Below are 22,862 nucleotides of genomic sequence, written 5' to 3'. Positions count from 1 at the left end.
AACAAGACGACGGAAACGTCCGGGGGCTTGTGCGTGACTTCATCCTTGTAGTATCATCACATAGTATATAATTGAAACATAACATCATCATCATCACACATATAATATAACAACACACATTGTTTACATCGAGTATTGTGTTTAAATATTACATGCCAAAATATTTAAAGTATGATGGAACAAAATATAACAAAACATCCAATAAACTGGTCAGCCCAACCTACTTCAACGGTTTCCTGAGAATACAAGTTAATTTAAAAAGGTCAACATAAAAATGTTGGTGAGTTCATAAGCATGTTTTGAGAAAATGATTTGTATAACTTTGTAATCACAAGAAAATCATGTATTTTCTTAGAATAGTTTAGTGTGTTTGTGTCCGATCTTGTATTAATGCATGTGTGTTTTTGTTTAATAGAATCCCAAAAGTAAATGAAGAAAGTGTAACTAGAATGCCCCAGACAACCCTATGTTGCCTGTAAAAGAGAATGCTGGTATATCAACCCCCGATGCTAAATACCGACGCGAGTATGTTCCCGAGTAATCCAGAGAGAAAAGAGAATGGTCTCCCGTAAATTTCATAATGTTAATTCCTCTAAGTGAGTCGTTATAACCATGCTAGAGAATGACAAGTTCGCCTATCTTGGCATTATGGACGCCGATGGAAAATAGAATAAGGTTTTTGGTCACCCTAGACTGATGTAGTATAACTGTAGCGAACAGCTCAGGTGTGGGGTGTTATCCCCGTATAGATCTATACACAAACCCCCGCTATTCCTCCAAGAGACTCTGGTCATAACTACAAACTACGATTGTACACACAATAGGTGTCAACCAACACGTCTCACTAGATCCTTAATTGAATTTACATGAAAAGAAACATATAAAAGTCATTCTAGGCCCAATGAACCATCTAAGCGAACAACTAAGGCTCACTAAACATCTAAGTCATTTTCAGACTCGAAAGGAATAAGATTATATAACATGGGCCGAAAATATATGTAAAAGGACAACTAAGGCCCATTTCACATGTAAGGTATTTACAGGCCCAAATAGCATGCAAATAGTATCCAAGGTCCGTCGTGCATGTTAATGGGTCAATGAGGCCCAATAACATATAAATAGTATTCAGGACCTATCAAACATATAAATGGGCCACTAAGACCCAATAACCCGAGAATAGTGAAAATTAGTCTGTTTGTTATTATTTTGCTAGTATTAGCTCAATTATTTACTAAAATGGCATAAAGGGCCCACTTTTGTAAAATGACACTCTTTGCCCATTTAGCCAAAAATTTACAATTAAGGCCCAATTTTAGTAAAAATAACATTTTAGGCCCCTTTTTGGACAAAACTTGTATTTAAGTGCAAGTTTTTTGTAAAAATAACATTTTTAACTCACTTTTGTCAAATTATTATTTTTGGCTTGATTTTTGTGAAAATATATATTTTCGGCCCATTTATAAAAAATGTCATCTTTTTAGCCCAAACGTTCATAATTCCGCAACTTTGACCCCTTTTTTATCAAAAATTTACATTTTGACCAAACTTTCTTGAAAATGACAATTTTACCCACAAAAGACCAAAAATTACAATTTTTGGGCCCAAAACAGTGAGAAGCCGAAATAAGGCCCATTTATGAAAATATTTACATTTTTGGTCCCTATAAGGTCTCAAATGTCGAGTTTAGCCATTATTTAGCAAAAATTTCCTTTTGAACCCCTTACTAGCCGAGAGTTACATAAACAACCCATACTTTGTCACTTTTGTCGTTTTTAGTCCCTTTCATGAAGTTTTTCTTAGATTCAAGTAATCTAAATGTATTTCAAACCTTTTCCTTGTGAGATATGTTGAAATAAGTGTTATGTTATACCAATATCATCATCTTTTAGTAGATCTTTTAGTTCATGAAGTTTACAGCACATAAACACATATGTAACTTTTAGAAAACACACAAATCATGCATACACACATAGATCTACACAAAACAACTTGTATTCTCCCCCAAAACAAGGTAAAAATCGAAAATAGGGGAATGAACTCACTTTGCTTTGAATTTTTCGGTTTTTGGTGAGGAAATAAGGAGATCTCGGACCTAGATGTGTTCTTGAGGAGATTTTTGAACTTAGAAGGTTCTAGGAAACATGATTCAAGAAAAACAGGTGTGTAAGAAGAGTGATTAAGTTTAAAAATGAAGTATATCAACTTGAGTTTGTATGATCTTACCACAATGTGAAGTTTGGAGTGATCTTCTTGAGAACCCACCTTATACTCATGATTTTTCTTGAGGGAAAAAGATGATGGGTTTGAAGCAAAACATCAATCCTATGGTGTGCATGCAAACCGTAATAGCTTTTGGATCTAGTTTGTCTAATGAACATGTAATTAAATATCCAAAGCTATAAACCATAGATCTATCATATAAGAACTGAAATAAGGGTTTAGTAATTACCTTTGATTGTTATATTGTAATAACAATCAATTCCTTGCTTTGATTAGCTTCAGAAAGCTTAGTGCCCCAAGTGTTGCACCTCTAATGGAGTCACAAACACCACTAAGCAACTAGATGAAGAAGAGAAGAGAGGGGAGGCACCAAAAATGGCTGCAAACCCTAATCCAAGAGTTGGCCATGATTTTGGTGCTCCAGGGCTCCTTATATACTTAGGTAATTAGGGTTATCTAACAAGGAAACCCTAATTTGATTGCTTAAGCCCTAAGAAGCCCATGGAACCCTTCTTTAGAAGCCTTGGAGGACTTCTAATGGGTTTCCCCATAGAATTGGTCCACTCCATCTTCTATGGAGTCCATAAGCCCATCTATGTAATTATCTTATAATTACACAGTAAGTCCCTTAAGTTTAATTAATCTCTTTTAGCCACAAAATTAATTCTTAATTAATTCTTGACTAATATTAATTAAACATTATGATTTCTCCTTTAATATATTATTCTTATTAATAAATCATAATTAAACCTTTCTCTCCTTAATTCATCCTACATATTGCTATGGTGAAGGCAACCCAAAAGGATCATGCTCATAATCGGGTCAAGTACATACCAAAATAGTTATGGACTTAGACACTAATCCAACAGTCTCCCACTTGGATAAGTCTAATAACTATTTTTCGTATGACTTCAGAACCTGATCAACAATCGTAGCTTTCAAAAGCCGCTGTCAACTCTGATCTTATCAGATAGTGTGTCCTTTAGATAAGGGATTATATATTCCTCCATTCTCAAGATATCATATAGATATAAGACATGTATTTTAATCGTTCTCTCTATACTGTTTCCCGACTTCCGATTTATGACGACAAACAACAGACTACAATTGAACACATCAACTTAGTCTCGGCTTGGCCAAGCACTTAGGTGTCATCACTAAATCATCGAGGGGCCCATAGATATCGCTTTTATCCCACTTTGGGTAAAAGGAATGGATAAACTTTGATTCATATGCTTTCTTGCATTCACTGATCGAATCACACACAACAATAAGTTTTATAACATCAAGTTACTGGTGCGTTTACTTATTATCAATGTGCAACTGACCAACAAATAACAACTCACACGTCTCGGTTTCAAGAATATACAATATTATCATCTTACTAATCACCCGTGATAAATCCATGAAGTGATCCAAGTGAGTGTGGGTTTCATCCAATACTCTAATCTTATTAAAGTACTCATGAACCCTGCAGCAAACTTGTGCTATGTTTAAACACTTTAGACAATCTACAGAGAGATTCATGACAGTCTTCTTTCATATGTACTTCCAACGTATGATCGACTGTGGAGGTTCGAGTAACCCAGTTATTCCGGAAGTCAAAACATGCAAACTGAAACACAACAATAATACTTAATCCTATACGACCCCAAACTTGTGAGAGTAAATAAAACATTCTATTTAACCACCATATTGATTACTCATTATTTATCATTTACTGTTTTAGAAAATCAACTTATTACTCAAATTACAACAATAGCTGTCCCATGCACAAAGCATGCCCACTATGTTTCCTATGGTCCTTACTTTGTGAAATAGATCAATTGAAAAACCTTTTCAATGATGCTCATTTCACAATTCCCAATCCTTATCATTAGTGTTAGAACACAAGGCTCTTGCCATTACTAGAATATGCTAGATTCTAACATTTTATGTAACGATCCTTTCGCAAAGTCATATCACAAAAGTCACCAAGACTTGGCCAATGAAATTACAAAGTACTCTATAGGAAATTGTTACATGACAATTCCCTAGATGTGAAGTCTCACATTCAAATTACATTCTTTTGAACATCCTTCTTGCATACAATTTTCTAATCTAGACATAGACTCTCAATATCCAACTCCCAATATGGAAACATTTTTATATTTGCCATATGACAACTCGTTCTTAATAGAATCTTATCTATCATAATAATGTCGATATGGTCCATCCAATACCATACTTCCAACTACTCACAAGCGATCAATCCTCAGCGAACTTTGGATCGTCGTTTGATAGTTGTTTAATTCTTTTAGTCAAAACCGATTCTAGTCATTTTTCCCTCTTAATGCGCTAGACATTTGGAAAATTTTAGAATGGTCAAATATTATAGCATTTGCAATCGATCCTATACCCGAAGCGTATGGGACACGATGCATAATGTCTTACATAAAGATATGATACTTTATCAATCTTCTTCCATAATATTTTATGTGTCACGTTCTCACAATTCGAACTATGAAGAGGGATGCCGTAATCATAATCGAAATTTGAGAACACACTATGTATCCTTTGACTAAATTTATTAAAATTTCTCAATCTAAACTTTAGATATTGAAACGAAGTATAATATTTTCTCCCTTAATTATAGCAAAACAACTTTTCAAACCATGCAACTTTGCAAATTGAATCTTTGTTTTTCTATAATTAATATTGCTAACTTGCAATACTTGCCATAATAATCATACAAGCATAACACCCACTATCATGATGATTATTATCATATAAGCATATCACTTATGCTCCCACTAGCTTTGACATGTATTCAGAAAACAACTGAACTTCTAGAAAACAATGCTAATTGAATTCCACAAAATTCATATTTCTAATACCAGATGCTTCGATAATCCTTTATCTAAGCATCTCAAACTTATACACCATTGCCTTAGATAGTTCATATATGTGTCTAAACAATTCAGAACTTATGTTACTAAGTTCCAAATGTTCAAACTAATTGCCAAATCTCATAATTCGGACCATGGAAAGGGATGCCGTAACCATAATCGAATTTGAGAATACAATTTTCACAATTGCTATCTTTTAAAATCTCTCTTAGTGAAAACATTTCCTCACAGTAATTTCCATGAAGGAGGGAATCTTATGACACTTAGATTTTATGGTGTATGAGTTCCTATCCATGTGAATTTTCCAAAACCAAAGTTGGCGACAAATCCAAACTCATATGGACTGAACTTTCTTAATCTTGATTTTGCCTTATGGTAACACGAGTGCCCACCATGTCTTCCAAGTAGTTTAGCAACTTATCCTTACATATCAATGTACTTTCCATTGATCAAGGTACTTTGTTTTTATGCATTCAAATGAGAACTCATAGAACTCACATGCATAATTAACTCAATTGGAATGGCACAAAAACAAAATAATGTCAACACGATAGGTTGTAATCCTCAAGTCGTGTGCTAGTGATGATCGATAAGGTTTATTCTTGATTTGTTCTTGAAACTTTTTCAAAAAAATTAAAACTCCCATTGACTCCTTGACATGTAAGGTTCTCTTATCAAGAAACATTTCTTGACAAACAAATATTCAAGAGTTAGTGTAGCTTATATCAAGACAAAACACTTCACAAATTGGTCCTAGTTGGTCTTTGTCTTATCCAAGACATCACTACTTACCAATTTCAAGTGTGCAAGAAAAAGAAAACCATTTCCAAATTCCACATTTCACGAGTGTTATAAACCTACTTAAGACTTGTCACCCAATTTTCAATCTTGGAGTATGACTCTAAGACTTGATTTTGGAATGAAGTATGATTGACTTCTTGATTTAACCATTTCCACAATTCTCGATTCCTCTTCTTAGACATACAAATGTATTAAGACTCACTTAGAGGATCAATTGAGATATGGTTCTTAATCATTAAGACTTAGCATAAAACATAAAAAAAGTTACTGTCCCTTCTTCTTAGAATAGAGAAACTTTTATCTTTCTGCCTACTTGATTCTTCTTTATTCGTTCTGCTATTCATTGAAACCTTTTCAATTAACTCAGAATTACACTTAATCTTATAAGTATAATCATATTTACTAAACTTTAGTAAATCATGACTAATATCTTATCACTCTTGTGGTGGACTTGATTAATGCACAACATTGCGAACTCGATCTCCTAGTCCTTCACTTGACTCTTTGTCAATGAATTAGTCTTGAATTTCCAATTATAAAGTTTCTCATTCATCACACAACCAAGTTGTATGATTCCAAGTTTCTGTCCAATTCAAACTTGAGCGATGAGAAACTCTCCCTATTTGGTAAATTCTTGACATCTCCACAAATAACATAATTAAGAATCAAATCCATTATTGCTAATAATAGAAACCTTCAAACATCAATTTTTCATACATGCCATTGTCAGGATAAATAAATAAGATAAAATCAAATTTCATTTTATTGCGGAAAAATTTGTCCTTACAATGCAATTCAACTGAAAAACTATGTTATTACATATTTCTTAGCAATCTATTCTAACTCCAAGTAATAGCTCAAGAATCTAATCTTCAAGCAATGTGATCGAAATCCATTTCTTTACGATTAGATTCAGCTCACTTCTTCCCTTAAGCTTCCTCTCTTTTCTTCAATCCTACAAAACATCAAAATGTAATCTTATCACATCATGTATTAAGAATCTAGAATAGGAACTTAAAGGAGTTAGTTAATGGATTTTACCTGAAGCAAAGCCATACGTCTTGACTCTCCCATCTCTTAGATCTCTCAGGTAGTTTGGGCAGCTTTGTCTCCAATGCCCCTTCTTTTGGCAATAAAAGCAAATGGATTCCTTTGGTACAACACATCGGACAATCACAGACTTAGTTCTTTCTGGATTTCTAATTTTGCCAGTGTCCATTGAAGTTTAGGAGTTTGATTCACGAGACAAATTTGCTTGACTAGCACACCAAATCATTGTTGATTCAACAGCTATAAGCAAATAGGTGAGATCAATGAGGGTCACATCGTGATCTATCATATAGTACTCTCTAACGAACTCACTATATGATTCAGGAAGTGACTGAAGAACCCAATCAACAACCAACTCACTTGAAATCTTGACACCAAACATGCTTAAACTATCAATGTGTGACTTCATCTCTAAGATGTGTGCACACACAGGTTTCCCATCTTCGTGTTAACTTGCCAAAAGGGCTTGAGTGAGCTTGAACTTTTCAAGCCTTCGACCTTGTGGGTTAGGGAGAACAATTGGAGGAGGTGGAGGAAGTGAAGCATGATCTCTTGTTCCTCGATCATATTATGGAACATCATCTTCATTTGGAAAGCTTGTTCCATGGGATTTGGGAAGACCATGATTGTCAAAACTAAACATCTACAAACCGGGAGAAAATTCAAGTTAAGTTGATTAGAATCCTTGATGTAACACCCAAATGAAACATCAAGGCTAGGATCCAACACAATACTCTACAACCTAGAAGAGGGATGCCATAATCTAGTCGCAGAATATTTGAAGGTAGGTAAATGAAGATTTACCAATTTCCACCATGAAAAACGAAAAGGAAGTTTAAGTTTTAAATGAATTGAAACTCCTATATCTTTTGAGATTCATTGAACTTTTCAATGGCATGTTTAATCTCGATTATGCCCTACAATTTGTGACTAGGATACCGAGGATCACAAATAAGGTGTGAATAACCATACGAATCACGTGGTGCACCCAATGCTACTATCACCTAATCAATGTGCCGGTTAGCCACACACGCTCCATTGATCTATGACAAACATCGAGTCACCCTTCGCAACTAATGTCATCCCCAAATTAGTGTGCCAGTTAACCATACACGCTCCACTAATGTTTGACAAGGGTACGAAGTGTAATTCCATGGATTAGCATACAATTTCACATTTTGCCTAAGGTAACTATGATTTGGGAATTTGTATAAGCATTTAGTTACTTTGTACTTCATTATACTTATAATGGAAGGTTTCTGTCCTATCCTACCCGTTCGGCTAACGACCCTCCACTAGTCAAGAGTGCGGTGGGTAAGAGTGGATACCCATTCAATTGTCATTTTATAGGCAATTTCCTTAAACACCCCTTATAGATCAGCTTCATGAATGAGGCCTACTAACGGTAAGACTGACTTTTACTCATATATATAATATTAGACTTTTAATGTTATATATATAGTATAGGGTGTATTTTACACTTTTAAAATACTAGGTGGTTCAATTTAGTAAATTATACTTTTAATTTAATTAAATGTAAACCAAAACTTTATGGGTTTATTAAATCTCTTTTAATTATACACTTTAATTAATTAATAAAACCATAAGGGTGTGATTTGAACTTTTCAAATTACTAGGGTTTTAGAATTTAACATTTCAAAATTAAACTTTTAATCAAAAATTTAAATTCCATAACTTGAGGGCAAGTTTTGAAACTTTTCAAAACATTAGGGTTTAACCTATTTAAATTTCAAAAACAAAACTTTTAAGTTCAAATTTAAACTATAAAACCTAAAGGGTGCAATTTGAAACTTTTTCACAAGATAATTCAAATCTAAATTACAAATAATCAATATTTATCTAATAAAACAAAAGATTATCTAAATTTGACAATTATCTTCCATTTTTGACAAGGATAAACTCCAAATATTGATAAAAATCGGATTTTATTAATAGAAAACGTTTTAGGTAATTATCTACAACCAAAACATGTCAAAATCCTAAAATCTGCTCCATCTGCAACTCCGACTCGTCGAGTCAAGCTTAGACTCGCCGAGTTCACTATGGACTCGGTGAGTCCAGCCACCAGAACCAAAAAAAAAATTGATTTTAAGCATGAATAATCAACCAAAGCATCAAATACATAAAACAAACAGCCCTAGGCTCTGATACCACTGATGGGTTTGAAGCAAAACATCAATCCTATGGTGTGCATGCAAACCCTAATAGCTTTTGGATCTAGTTTGTCTAATGAACATGCAATATTTGAATATCCAATGCTATAAACCCTAGATCTATCATATAAGAACTGAAATAAGGGTTTAGTAATTACCTTTGATTGTTATATTGTAATAACAATCAATTCCTTGATTTGATTGGCTTTAGAAAGCTTAGTGCCTCAAGTGCTGCACCTTTAATGGAGTCACAAACACCACTAACAGGGACGCATCTTTGTTAGGGCTAGGAGGGGTCTTGGCCCCCCCTGAATTTTGGGTTAGAAGTAGTCCAACTAAGAATAATTTTTTGAGATATAAGCGTAGGTGTATGTAAATTGAGCTTTGGCCCCTCCTGCCCAATCTGAATGACGTGAATTGAAGTATCAAACCCCAAATCGGCAAATCCCAATCCTCATCTTCAGTCAATCCATTGAATTTGTTCTTCATTGGTCGATGTTCTAGTCGTTGGACGCCTCAGTGCCTCACACCTCAGTCCACTCCGCCTCCGGCCTCCACAGACCACCGCAGTCCGCAGACGCAGCACGCCAGCACAGTAGGCGACAACAACTAGCATACTTTCAAATTCCAATCTTTAGTCTTCTCTTAGTCTCTTCTGTAAATCTGTAAGTTCTATTCTTCCTTCGTGCAATCTGGAATAAAAATCAGATAGTCAACTAGTCAAGAACTTAGAATCTCAAACAAATGAAACAATGTTATATGTTCCTTCGTGTAATCTTGTTCTGTTGTATACTGTTCAGTCTCCATTTGCAAATTTGGTTAATTAATTGTTGTGGCCTTGGGGGAATTTCGTAGTTCACATAGTTAAATAATTTTACACACTGTTGTTCCTTGCTTCTGGTTTGTCCAAAACTCCAAATAAGCTAGGATTGTTGATTTGTTCCTCTAATTGCTTGTTGTTTGTCTTAAATGAGCTGAGATTGTTAATTAATTTGAATTGTTCCTCCATTTTATTGTTGTTGGAATTTAGGAATCAAGAAATTAGAATCTCAAACAATGTTTTTTTTTTTTTTTTTTTTTTTTTTTTTTTTTTTTGCAGAAATTAAAGTTAATCCGTAGATTTTGAATGAATTGTTCATACATTTTGATTTTTTTTATAGATACAATCATGGACAAGATGAAAACGGTAACTTTAGGTATTTTGGTGTTTAAATGCTGAATTTTTTTTTTGATTTTTTTGTGTAATAACGTTTATTTTAGATTTTTTAACTTTCAGCCCCCCTAATTATATGTTCAAGCTCCGTCACTGACCACTAAGCGACTAGATGAAGAAGACAAGAGAGGGGAGGCACCAAAAACGGCTGGAAACCCTAATCCAAGAGTTGGCCACGTTTTTGGTGCTCAAGGGCTCCTTATATACTTAGGCAATTAGGGTTATCTAACAAGGAAACCCTAATTTGACTGCTTAAGCCCTAAGCAGCCCATGGACCCCTTCTTTAGAAGCCTTGGACGACTTCTAATGGGTTTCCCCATAGAATTCGTCCACTCCATCTTCTATGGAGTCCATAAGCCCAACTATGTAATTATCTTATAATTACACAATAAGTCCCTTATGTTTAATTAATCTCTTTTAGCCACATAATTAATTCTTGACTAATATTAATTAAACATTATGATTTCTCCTTTAATATATTATTCTTATTAATAAATCATAATTAAACCTTTCTCTCCTTAATTCATCCTACATATGCTATGGTGAAGGCAACCCAAAAGGACCATGCTCATAATTGGGTCAAGTACATACCAAAATAGTTATGGACTTAGACACTAATCCAACAGAAGAGTGGAAGAGTGTTGAATGGTTGAGAAAATAAGTGTTGAATTTGGAATGTGAATGAGGTTGGAAGGGGAGAGAGGTTGAGAGTTAGAGAGAGAGATAAGGGAGAGTTGACTTAAGCAGAGGGTGATTTGATACAGTCTTGGATACATGCACTCATGCATGGATATCCATTAGATATTAATGAGGTGTCAGGGTTTGGTTAAATTAGGTTTTTCTCTCTCTTTTTTTCATTTGGGCCGAGAATGGGGAAGAGGAAAGGAAATGAAAGAATTTTGGGTCCTTTCTTGACTTAGTTTGAATTTATGAGGCTCAATATGAATATTTTTCGGCCTATTGGGCCCTTATGAGGGTTCATGGCCCAATGAAGCCCAAGGATATAGTTTACAGCCCATTAGGGCTTATGAAACTAGTTACGGCCCAACATGGCCCATTAGAGATAAGATGAATCATTCTAGGCCCACACTACCCAAAATACTTTAGTTTCATGGATGTGGGTCCAATTAGAGCCCAAATTGGATTCCTTGGCCCAAAATAGTCAAACTTAAAGTTTATTGGTCCCTTAGGCCCAATAAGAGGATCCTAGTCCATAATAAACTTGAACCAGGATTTTTAGGGTTTTCAACCCATAGTTGGATATATGATATGATTTAATGTTAGCATATAGCATGATATTCACTTAGAGTGCAAGTCTTACAACAACTGATGTTTACATGAAAGTAGAATTGCCTAGCTAAAAATGATAGTTGTGACACTCGTAGACTGCAACTCATATCTCTCCGTTTTAAGAATATAAGATATTATCGTCTCATGATCACTTGTGATAAAATCCATGAAGTGATTCAAATGAGCGTGTGTTTAGTCCAATACTCGAATCTTATTCCAGGAGCACTCATGAATACTGCAGCTATGTCTAAAATACCTAGGAAAACTACAGACCCATTCATGAAAGCCTTGCCTCAAAACTTGGAAGTCAAAGCATGTAAAGTGAAACACAAGGATAATACTAACCTATATGGCCCCAAAACTTGGAGTGCCATATTGATTACTCATTATCCATTGTATAATGTTTCGAATAATCAACTTAATACTTGAATTAAAAATAATAGTCATGCCATGCTCTAAGCATGCACACTATGTTTGTCTATGGTCCTTTCTTTGTGAAATAGATCAATTGAACACGACTTCAATGAAACTCATTTCACAATTCCAAATCCTTACCACAAATGTAAGAATACCATATTCTTGCCATTCACTGTGATCTGTTAGATTCTAAACTTATGTGAAATGATCTTCTTGTAATGACTATGCACAAAAGTCACAGATACTTGGCAACAGACATTACAAAGTATTCCAATGGAGATCTATTCCATGGAAACGAAGTCTCACATTAAAAGTACATTCCTTTGAACATCCTTATTGCATTAAGTTTTCTAATCTTACACAGATTTAATGAATAACTTACTTCCACCTATGGAAACATTTCTATATTCCCATTTTGACTATCACTTATGAACAAGAGTTGCCTCTTTTCAAAATATGTCAATATGTTCCTTCCAAAATTACACCATACTTCCAAGTGTCTATGAGCAACCAATCTTTGGTAAACCTCAGATTGTCCTTGACAATTGCTTAATCATTTTAGTCATATCTAGTTCTATTCCTTTTTCCCACTTAATGCCCTAGGCATTTGGAAAAATTAGAACATGTGAATATTACAACACATGTAATCGATCTTATATCCGCAGTATATGGGACACGATTCATGATGTCTCACATAAATACAGGATACTAGACCAGTCTTTGCTATAATATTTCTATTTTCCATGTTCTCATAATTCGGACTATGAAGAGGGATGCCGTAATCATAATCGAATTTTGAGAACGCAATTAACATTTCCATATATAGAATTTCCTTATGAAAAAGCGAGAGGAAGAGAAGGAATGAAAAAGCGAGTGGAAGGAAGAGAAGGAATGAAAAAGCGAGAGGAAGACAGTTACACAATATGTGTCTATGACACTGACCCAAGTATCCACCACCGACTTCCAGACTTCTAGCTAACAAAAATTGGGAACTCCTGAAATTAGAGGGACTAAAAGTGACAAACTCCTATAATACTATGGCCAATGTGCCACTATCAAACTTTACTATTAGTAACCTTTTCCAGTTTCTATATATATATATATATATATATATATATATATATATATATATATATATATATATATATATATATATATATATATATATATCATTTTTGGCGAATAGTTTGTTATGGGGAAATAATTATTAAATTTTAATATTTGTTATTATGTAATAAAAAAATTACCACTTTTAAATAAAATATTTATATTTATATCTTATGTTTATATTATTTGATTATACTTTTGATGTAAATTAATTATTATTGATGTTTAGTTTAAGAAATTTAAATTAATATATATATATATATATATATATATATATATATATATATATATATATATATATATATATATATATATATATATTAATTTCGCTATGAAAATATAGCTATAAAATGTACAAAATAACAAAATAGAAACATTGTAGATGAGGCATGTGTTCAAACAATGTCCTTAAAACAAATTCGTATGGTATTAGATGTTTGTTTCTCAGGATATAACAGTACTAACTGATTCTTCAAGACCATCTAAACCCTCACTAAGACTAAAAATACATTGGTCGCAATAATAGGAAGTAATAGAAGCATAACTGTATGAGAGGAAGAAACTATCATTTCATCTAGTGGAGTCACTAAGGTGTTGTATATATACAACAAAAAGTAACTAGAGTCTTAAACATCAAAATGTAACTTTCAAATTTACAGATTGTAAATTAACCAAGAAATCAAAACCGAAATCTATGATTAATGAACTTTAATACAAGTTTATAATTGATAAAATTTTAGTTACGAAATGAAAATATTTGGAAATAGGTCATTGAACTAGTCCGGTCGATTGGTGATGCTTTCGTACCCGCAGAACGCGCGCTCACACACAAGTTCGATAAAATCAACACAATTCAGTTCGTATTTGCACCCCCATATATGCACAAGAGAGCCTTTGTACTTATATAGCTACTTTCTTTTCATTATCCTATCCATATGGGATGCAATTGAACTCATTAACCCCTTCTTTAACTTTTTCTAAAAACATCACCTTAATATATAATTTATCATTTATCTTAGATCTATTTTGGACGTGTGATATACCAAAACGAAAATATCACAGAGTTGAACACAAACATCCAACCATTTGTCAATATTAGTAATGTTTAGCGTTCAAATTTTGTGCAAAAAAATAGGAAAAACCTATTTTTAAAATTGGTTAAAACCAATTTTCCAACATTTTTTTTTGCGAATATTCTAGTAATTTTTTGTGAATTTTCCTTAAAAATTTGCATAATTGTCTTTATAATAAACTTTAGTTTAAATTAAGAGTTAATGTTAAATATTCCTTTTTATTACATTTGATCACTAATATAGAAGAGCTTTAATAATATAGATGATATTTACAATGGATACTAATAAGTAATACGAATATTAACATATCTTTATTTTGTGGTGGGGTGTACATATTGGACGGATTGAAGATCACCGAATCCAACATTTGTCTACAACCTTGATTTATGCATATAAAAGTCAATTAATAACAATAATGTTAAGCATAATAAAAACAAAAATATTAATTATAGATATAAACTAAATATCAAATTTTAAACTTTAAAAGTTAATTAATAGCAATAATGTTAAGCATAATACAAACTAAATATCAAAATTTAAAATTTTTAAAAATTAAATAATAATAATCCATATGCTGTGGCCTTGTGGGTGAACCAAATCTTCTTTGCAAAATGCCAAATCAACCTGCTTCCCTATAAAATCGGGTAAAATCATATATTTAACAGGTTAGTAACACGTTTAGTAATCTAAAATGCATAAAAAACGTTTAAAGACCAAATGAATTAAAAAAATTAATTATTTTGTCTAACAGTAGATTATTAACCCTTAAATTTAATCTCTAAAAGTCTCTGCTCAATCTTCAATGTTACTTACAGAGTTACGGGCCATCGTGTCCACTACCAGCAAAGGAAAGGAACACTCGACTCAACTTGGGTCCCTCCCTTTCTCTCCCATGTTCAGATCACACCAGTTCTTTCTACGAAATGCATACGTGTGTCTCAACTCTCTTTCAGCTAATCCTTTTTCTTCAACACGTTCCTCAATTCTATATTCTCTTACCTCTAGTTCTCCGAATTCCTTTAAACAAAAAGTATAATTTATCAGTATAGTTGAATCAAAAGAGCAAAAATCCTTTGGAAATTTTACAACAACCCAAATTTTGGCAATCAAGAGCGTTAGATTCGATTCTTGTCATGTCCTCCTCATCGCTATTATACTAACCGCATTAAATAATTTGCTTCTATTCACCCATTTGGGATCAATGACATTTGTCTTCTCCTTGCCCCCTTTCATGGTATTATTGTAATCATATCAACTGCCATTAGTTCCTCAGTATACCCATCAAATTATACATATTCACATCTTGATTAGGCTGAAAAAACTTGGTGGGTATTACCTAATTTGGTTATAATTGATATTATCTGTTCTGGGTCTCTCTCTGCTTCCACTTTTTTTGTCGGTGTTAATGAGAATCAATTGCTCCTTGCCCTAGGTTCAGTATATGTACTTTTGGGGACCATTTTAATGATTTCTCGAAGTCATATAAAGAACCTGGATCTAATTTTCCGGTTGATTTTGTTGGTTTAAATCGGTGTGATGCATATTGAAGTTATTAACAACAATGGCGACTTTGATCCCTGGTGTATTGTTGAAATTGCTTCAGCATATGAACACGGATGTGAAAGTTGGAGGTGAACACCGATCATCTCTATTGCAAGTGGTGAGCATTGTTCCTTCTTTATCTGGCGGTTCACTTTTTAAAAACCAAGGGTTTTACATAAAAGTATCAGATTCTTCTCATTCCACATATGTTTCTTTACCTGATCACCAAAATGATCTTATTCTCAATGATAAGATCCAATTGGGTCAATATATATTCGTGGAGAGGCTGAAATTAGCCTCTCCGGTGCCCATTTTACAAGGGTGTCGGCCACTTCCTGGCCGACACCCTTGTATAGGAACCCCTAAAGATATTGTTGCCACACACTCTTTGGGATTCCTAAACAATAATCAATTGAGTAGCAAGAAAACTACACCGATTTTGGCAAGATCGATATCTCAATTGTCAAAATCGGTAAATGATGGAATTGGAGCAAAAGGGTCTTTAAACCTAAACAATAATTTTAGTAGCAAGAAAACTACACCAGTTTTGGCAAGATCGATATCTGAAATGTCAAAATCGGTAAATGATGGAATTAGAGCAAAAGGGTCTTTGAACCTAAACAATAATTTTAGTAGTAGCAAGAAAACTACACCACTTTTGGCAAGATCGAAATCTCATATGTCAAAATCGGTGAATGATGGAATTAGTTTAAAAGGGTCTTTGAGATTGAAAGCAAAATCGATCAATTCTAGCCAAATGCCTTTGTCTCCAACCGGTTGTTATTCAATGCCGAATTCGTTTGAGAAGTTCTCTAATGGGATTAAGAAGCAATCGAGTATCAATGGAGTAAATAAGACAATGGGTAAGTTGAATTTGGGGGGAAAAGTGAGTCAAAGTGTGAAGAAGAAATTTGGGATTCAAGGTATTGATTTGGGACATAAGGTTCTTAGGAAGAGCTGGAAGGGAAATATGGAGGCAAGGATTCCAAAATTTAGTATCAACAGGAAAACTTCAAAGCCTGAATCTCGGATTACTTCTGTAAGTTTTTTTTATCCGAAAACATCAATTACCTGTTCTTGTGTTTTGTTTCTTATTAATTATCATTTCTAATCTACCCAATGGAACTAATCTTATAATGTAGACTTCAAGAAAATCGACAAGTGAAAGGACACAATCGAAGGAGGAGGATAATAAAGTGAAGTTGTTTGAAAAGTCATCTAAAGAAGAAAGTAAGAATGAAAAACAAGTGAAGAAAATTGCTACGATTAAAGAAAAATCATCAAATGGAAGGAAATCATTAGCAAAAGCTTCGTGTAAGGGATTATCAGGAAACATGATGAAGGTTTCTCTTAGTAATAAGAGATTAACAAATGAAAGTGATTCTTGGTCTTCACTCCCACTGGATATTTCAAAGCTTGGAAAGGTATATTTTCAGTTTTTTTCTATTACTGCATTGTAATTTGAACTATTGCAATCCCATCTAGATACAAAGCAATTTTTCAATACTATAATGAGTAGATTTTAAAAAGTACATTGTTCTAATATAAAAAGTTAAAAACTGAAAGTGGGATTATATAATCTGGTACATTTTCAAGGTATAATGCTTAATAAGAAAAAAGTTGAAAATAGAATACTGTAATTGAAAAAATGAGAGTAAGATGCTATAATTATGTGTATTGAAAGTAATTATCAAATTATGATTTTCATACTAGTCACAAAGAAAATGATCATCAAATGGTAGGAGTAATATTATTTATATGCCTTTATTCCATCTATTACTTGCTTAAAATAATCAGAATTTGCCAAAAAAAGTAAAAAACACCATAAAAATTTTTACTCTTCAAGCAATAGGTGCACATTCATGATTCAAGCATTATATCAAGGGGCATTTTTGTCCTATGTTGCATTTGCAAAAAAGATCAACTTAACTTTCACATGATTTTCTCGGATTGTCATAATAATTAGAACTCATGCCATGATTTCACAGGAAGTCCTGAAGCATAGAGATGCTGCACAAATTGCTGCCATGGAAGCTATGCAAGAAGCTTCAGCTGCTGAGAGCATACTTCAATGTATAAGGTACTTTGTGGCATAAAAATCAATCTTTTATAATATCAAATTAATCTATGTTCTAAAAAGATTTTGCTTCTAATTTACACGAGGTATGCCATGTGAGCGCCACATCAGCATTGATTACTAAACCTTTTTAAAATTTTTTTTTGACAGGACTTATTCTGAGCTCTGTTCTTCAGCAAAAGAAGACAACCCACAGCCCACTATTGACCAGTTTTTATCCATGAATGCTACCTTAAATAACATTCATCAAATTACCAAATCTTTAACAAAAATCATAAACCCTAAATCATCAAATCCCGAAGAAAACCCATCAGAAGAAATTATAAAACTCACATCAGATCTAGAAAAAAAAGCAAATCTTTGGGTACACTCTGCCTTAATCACAAACTTATCATCTTTCACAGTGTACACCAAACAACCACCATGTTCTAGCCACCAACCCACCGTAGTACCTGATGGCTCCACCAAGACCCCACCACCAAAGCCACGTAGGACCGTGGTTGACCAAAACTCCCGGGCCCCACCTCCAAAATGGGAAAAGGGGTCTGGTCTTTATGAGACGATAAACTTGGCAGAAATGTTGAAAATGGAGTCGGGTGATTGGTTCTTGGGGTTTGTTGAAAGATTCTTGGATGCTGACGTGGACATGGTATCGGATAATGGTTGGATCGCTGGGATGCTGACTCAGCTCAAGAGTGTGAGTGAGTGGTTGGATAAGATTGAGATGAGTAAAGATGAAGGGGAGAGGATTGATCGGATAAGAAAGAAGATTTATGATCATCTTCTTACACATGTGGAATCTGCTGCGGTTGCACTTGGTGGAGCCTTAGTAACATCACAAAGTGAAAGAAAAGCTAAAATGTAAAAAAAAAAAAAAGATTGTCATTTTTTTTTTTGTATATACAAGAACCAAAAGGTTGTTGTGGTATAGACGTATAGGTGTGGAGTGTTCATGTAATTAGTTATAAAGAGAGTTCAAGTTTTGGGTTTGCATAGTTGTGGAACACAATTATTGAAAGTATATATAGAAGATGTCATGTATGTGTGTTTTAGCGTTTTAGGATATGAGAATTAATAAGTGAGGCGAGGTCCAAAGGTCGAAGACCGTGTGTCACCTTCTTTGTTCTGCTCTAATTGGAGTTTACCAAGGGGTTAAATGCAAGAAACAAGAATGTACTCTTATTGATTTGTTTATTATATTATCATACTTTCATTTATTCGTATTACTACATTGAACTTTATCTAGTATAGCAATGTTTTTGAAATACAAAAAAACTTTTATTGATGTAATAAGAAAATCTCAATGCAACTAACGTTGTAAATTCATGATGGCCCGGAATGATAGCTACATTCTATTCTTTATGTTGGACATTTTTGTGATTATAATGTGGGTTCTAAGATTCTTCACCCGTGGTAATGGTTCAATTACACCGTCAAGTTTAACATGAAGGATTGTGAAAGGGGAAATTTTCTGACTTATCATGATCTTTGACAAGCATCATGTGTTATGCAGGATTGACAACCATCTTACTCTTCATTGTTTAGTTACAAAAAGTGAGTTTGGTCCATTCTTTATTTTGGACATTTTTGTAATTATACAGGGGATTCTAAGATGCTTTACCCGCGGTAATGGTTCAATTACACCATCAAGTTTAATATAAAGGATTGTGAAAGGGGAAATTTTCTTTAACTTATGATCTTTGACAAGCATCATGTGTTATGCAGGATTGACAACCATCTTAGTCTAAATTGTTTGGTTACAAAAAGTGAGTTTGGTCCATTCTTTATTTTGGACATTTTTGTGATTATAATGTGGATTCTAAGATGCTTCACCCGCGGTAATGGTTCAATTACACCATCAAGTTTAATATAAAGGATTGTGAAAGGGGAAATTTTCTTTAACTTATGATCTTTGACAAGCATAATGTGTTATGCAGGATTGACAACCATCTTAGTCTAAATTGTTTGGTTACAAAAAGTGAGTTTGGTCCATTCTTTATTTTGGACATTTTTGTGATTATAATGTGGATTCTAAGATGCTTCACCCGCGGTAATGGTTCAATTACACCATCAAGTTTAATATAGAGGATTGTGAAAGGGGAAATTTTCTTTAACTTATGATCTTTGACAAGCATCATGTGTTATGCAGGATTGACAACCATCTTAGTCTAAATTGTTTGGTTACAAAAAGTGAGTTTGGTCCATTCTTTATTTTGGACATTTTTGTGATTATAATGTGGATTCTAAGATGCTTCACCCGTGGTAATGGTTCAATTACACCATTAAGTTTAATATGAAGGATTGTGAAAGGGGAAATTTCTTTGATGTATGATCTTTGACAAGCATCATGTGTTATGCAAGATTGACAACCATCTTATTCTTCATTGTTAGTTACAAAAAAGTGAGTTTGGTTTCGTAGTTTTGTACACCAGACTTCGTAGTGATATGCATTATTGTTTGACATTCTATCACAGCCTAGGTGTGATGACCTGATTGGTCGGTTAGAAGTCTCTAACTAACTCTCTGTTTTGTGAAACTATAAATAGAGATGCTAGTTAGAAGGTAGAGTAAGTTCTTTTGCTAGGTTTTTATAATTAACATTGTAATAGAGCCTTTCTTACTCTAATTGAAAACAGATCTTATTTACCTTCCCATGCAATCATTTCTTATATTCCTTTCTTGATCAATCATGATTTCATACTTGTTGGACCATAACGATCCTATAAGTGGTACCAAAGCAGGATTTCTCTGAGTTGAATTCAAATCCCTGAATTTTCTTTTTCCTGTGTTGATTGAGTTCTTCCCTTTTCAATTCAATATTTTCTAGATCACTTCCGCATTTGCAATATATTAGCATTTTTATCTTGTAATTCTTGTTCGAAAACTCATATCAATTTGAATTATGTTTACTCATTGATTTTATTCGTATTTCATATTTCAATTGAAATCATGACAAAAGAATACTCTTATGTCGTGTCATTTAATTTGCCTAGTAGTATTGGTTCAAATACCAGGACTCTAATTCTCTTTCCAGAAGACTATGAAGTGTGGGTACTACACTTTGAAGATTACATCATGTTTATTGAGACTCATGGATCTTTAATATGGAAATAAATCACTGAAGCTCCTCATAACTACACAAAAGTGAAGGAATATGTTTATTCACTTGCTGATTACAATGATATCCATGAAAAGTATGTTGATCTGAGACCCGAAGAGAAAGTGAAGCTTGAAAATGCCTTGAAAGCTAGAAAGGAATTTCGCTTTGCACTCACTTCAAATACTTTCATACTTGTCAGTTCATGAAAAACTGCAAATGACATTTGGAAATGTCGAAAAGAGTTGTACTATGGTGATGATGATCAACTTCACTCTATTCAAACTTTCTTGCTTTTAGAGTTTGGTACAATCATTTGTTGAGTAGACTTGTGAAGAATAATCTAGAACACAAATAAAAAAAGAAGAATGTAACATTTCTACAAGGACTTCATCCTGAATGGAAATAAATTGTTTCAATAGTGAAGGCGCATGAAATATTCAAAGGATTATTCGTTGGCATGATTGATTGAAATTTTAAATGCTCATGAAGATGAGGTAACTGAAGTTACGAAGCCGATCACTGGTGTTGGTTCACTGGCACTTGTTGCAAAGAAAGAAATCATGAAATTGAAGAAGTCAAATGAAAAAGTAATAGTAGCACATTATAGCTCCAACGCTATAAATGATGAGTGTATAAGTGATGAGAAGGCTCTTATAGTGAGCAATCCCAAAAAGTTTTTTAAGATTTTGTTTTTCAAAGTTCAGAAATGGTGGAAGTTCAACGTCCAAAAATGGAGGTTTAGGTTACAAAGGTGGTAACGCATTTTCTGATAAGAACAAAAGTGACGGTGCTAACAGTAATCAACAACAAGAAGAAGAACAGAAAGAAAAGAAACTTCATGGTAAGTTAGGTTATGATTATAATTTCTGTAATGGTAAACACCATTTTGTGAAAGACTATGTCCTAAGGAAGAGGGGCGAGTAGAAAGAGAAAATGAAAGGTGAAGCATATTATGTAAAGAAGATAGAATATGTCAAGAAGATAAATATTTAGGGAAATGCGTTGATTGTGGAGGAAGACAATAGCAATGGACTGAATACTGAAGTATGGTCCACAAACTTCGAATACAAGGAGGCTCAAAGACTAACTCATGGTGCTCTATTTGTGTCTGATGCTTTTACAGGTGTGAAGGATAGAAAGTGTTTGATGGTGCGAAGTGAAAACTTTGAAGGTGTAAATCATTCTGAATCAGGTTCATATAATTCATGTTTTTCGGCAAAGAGCACAGGAGAACATGTGGAGGCTTGCAAAAATATGGTATATAAGGTACATTCATTTCTCAAATCTATAAATATTTCTCCCTATCTTTATGAGATGAATTGAATGAGCATATACTATTTATGAATTAAGTGAAAGTCTAAGATGGATCAAATTAAAGGTTTCTAATCTTGATGATGATATTCGCAGGTGCAATTTTACAAGCGAGGAACTAGGTCTTAAGATTGAAACATGAGAAGTTGATATTATAAGAATAAAATATGATGTGTGTATTTTGAAAAATGAGAACAGACTGATAATGAAACAACATAAAGTGTTTTGCCAAATTGCGAAACAATTGTATACACATATCACACAACTCTACTATAACTGTGAAATATTTTAAAAATGCATAGAAATATGTTACATTTTTTTAGAATTTCAGGAAGAGGAGATAGATGCAAAATGTTATGAATGTGAATCTTTCGGTTCTTCAAACGAATCTTTAAGTGATGCTTATAGAGTTTGGAGAAGGTAAAAAATTTTATGAAAACCAAAGAAATTAACAATATGATGAAAGATACTTTAACTGAAGAAGATAAGAAAAAAAAATCCAAAATAATGCTAACGAAGATCATTTTTCTTTATGTATTAAATTGAACTATGAAGACTCTCAGAATGTTCAATTAGAATCTAATTTTGATGAGAGTGAA

General features: G+C 33.4%; 1 protein-coding gene and 1 long non-coding RNA gene across 2 annotated transcripts; one reads left to right on the top strand and one right to left on the bottom strand.

The window, feature by feature from the left end:
* Positions 1-14,663: 14,663 nt before the first annotated feature.
* LOC128132677 (uncharacterized) lies at positions 14,664-15,178 on the bottom strand. The gene is made up of 2 exons (XR_008231040.1): positions 15,047-15,178; positions 14,664-14,865 (listed from the first exon to the last, which is right to left on the bottom strand). It is a non-coding gene; the product is annotated as an uncharacterized LOC128132677 (long non-coding RNA).
* Positions 15,070-19,069, top strand: LOC111883220 (uncharacterized). The gene is made up of 4 exons (XM_023879562.3): positions 15,070-16,814; positions 16,918-17,199; positions 17,764-17,855; positions 18,003-19,069. Exons 1-4 carry the CDS (start codon positions 15,795-15,797, stop codon positions 18,715-18,717), a joined length of 2,109 nt encoding a protein of 702 aa, XP_023735330.1. The 5' UTR covers positions 15,070-15,794; the 3' UTR covers positions 18,718-19,069.
* Positions 19,070-22,862: the final 3,793 nt, after the last annotated feature.

The sequence above is a fragment of the Lactuca sativa genome, chromosome 3 (assembly GCF_002870075.4).
Source record: "Lactuca sativa cultivar Salinas chromosome 3, Lsat_Salinas_v11, whole genome shotgun sequence".
NCBI classification, from domain to species: Eukaryota; Viridiplantae; Streptophyta; class Magnoliopsida; order Asterales; family Asteraceae; genus Lactuca; species Lactuca sativa.
The sequence above is the reverse complement of the archived record's forward strand: the minus strand, read 5'-3'. Positions and strand labels throughout refer to the sequence as shown.

Excerpts from the sequence above, each read along its gene's own strand:
- LOC111883220 (XM_023879562.3), top strand. The coding sequence starts at position 15,795 with ATGGCGACTTTGATCCCTGGTGTATTGTTGAAATTGCTTCAGCATATG. Across the intron at positions 16,815-16,917 it reads CTGAATCTCGGATTACTTCT|ACTTCAAGAAAATCGACAAG; the intron begins GTAAGTTTTTTT and ends CTTATAATGTAG. Across the intron at positions 17,856-18,002 it reads AGCATACTTCAATGTATAAG|GACTTATTCTGAGCTCTGTT; the intron begins GTACTTTGTGGC and ends TTTTTTTGACAG.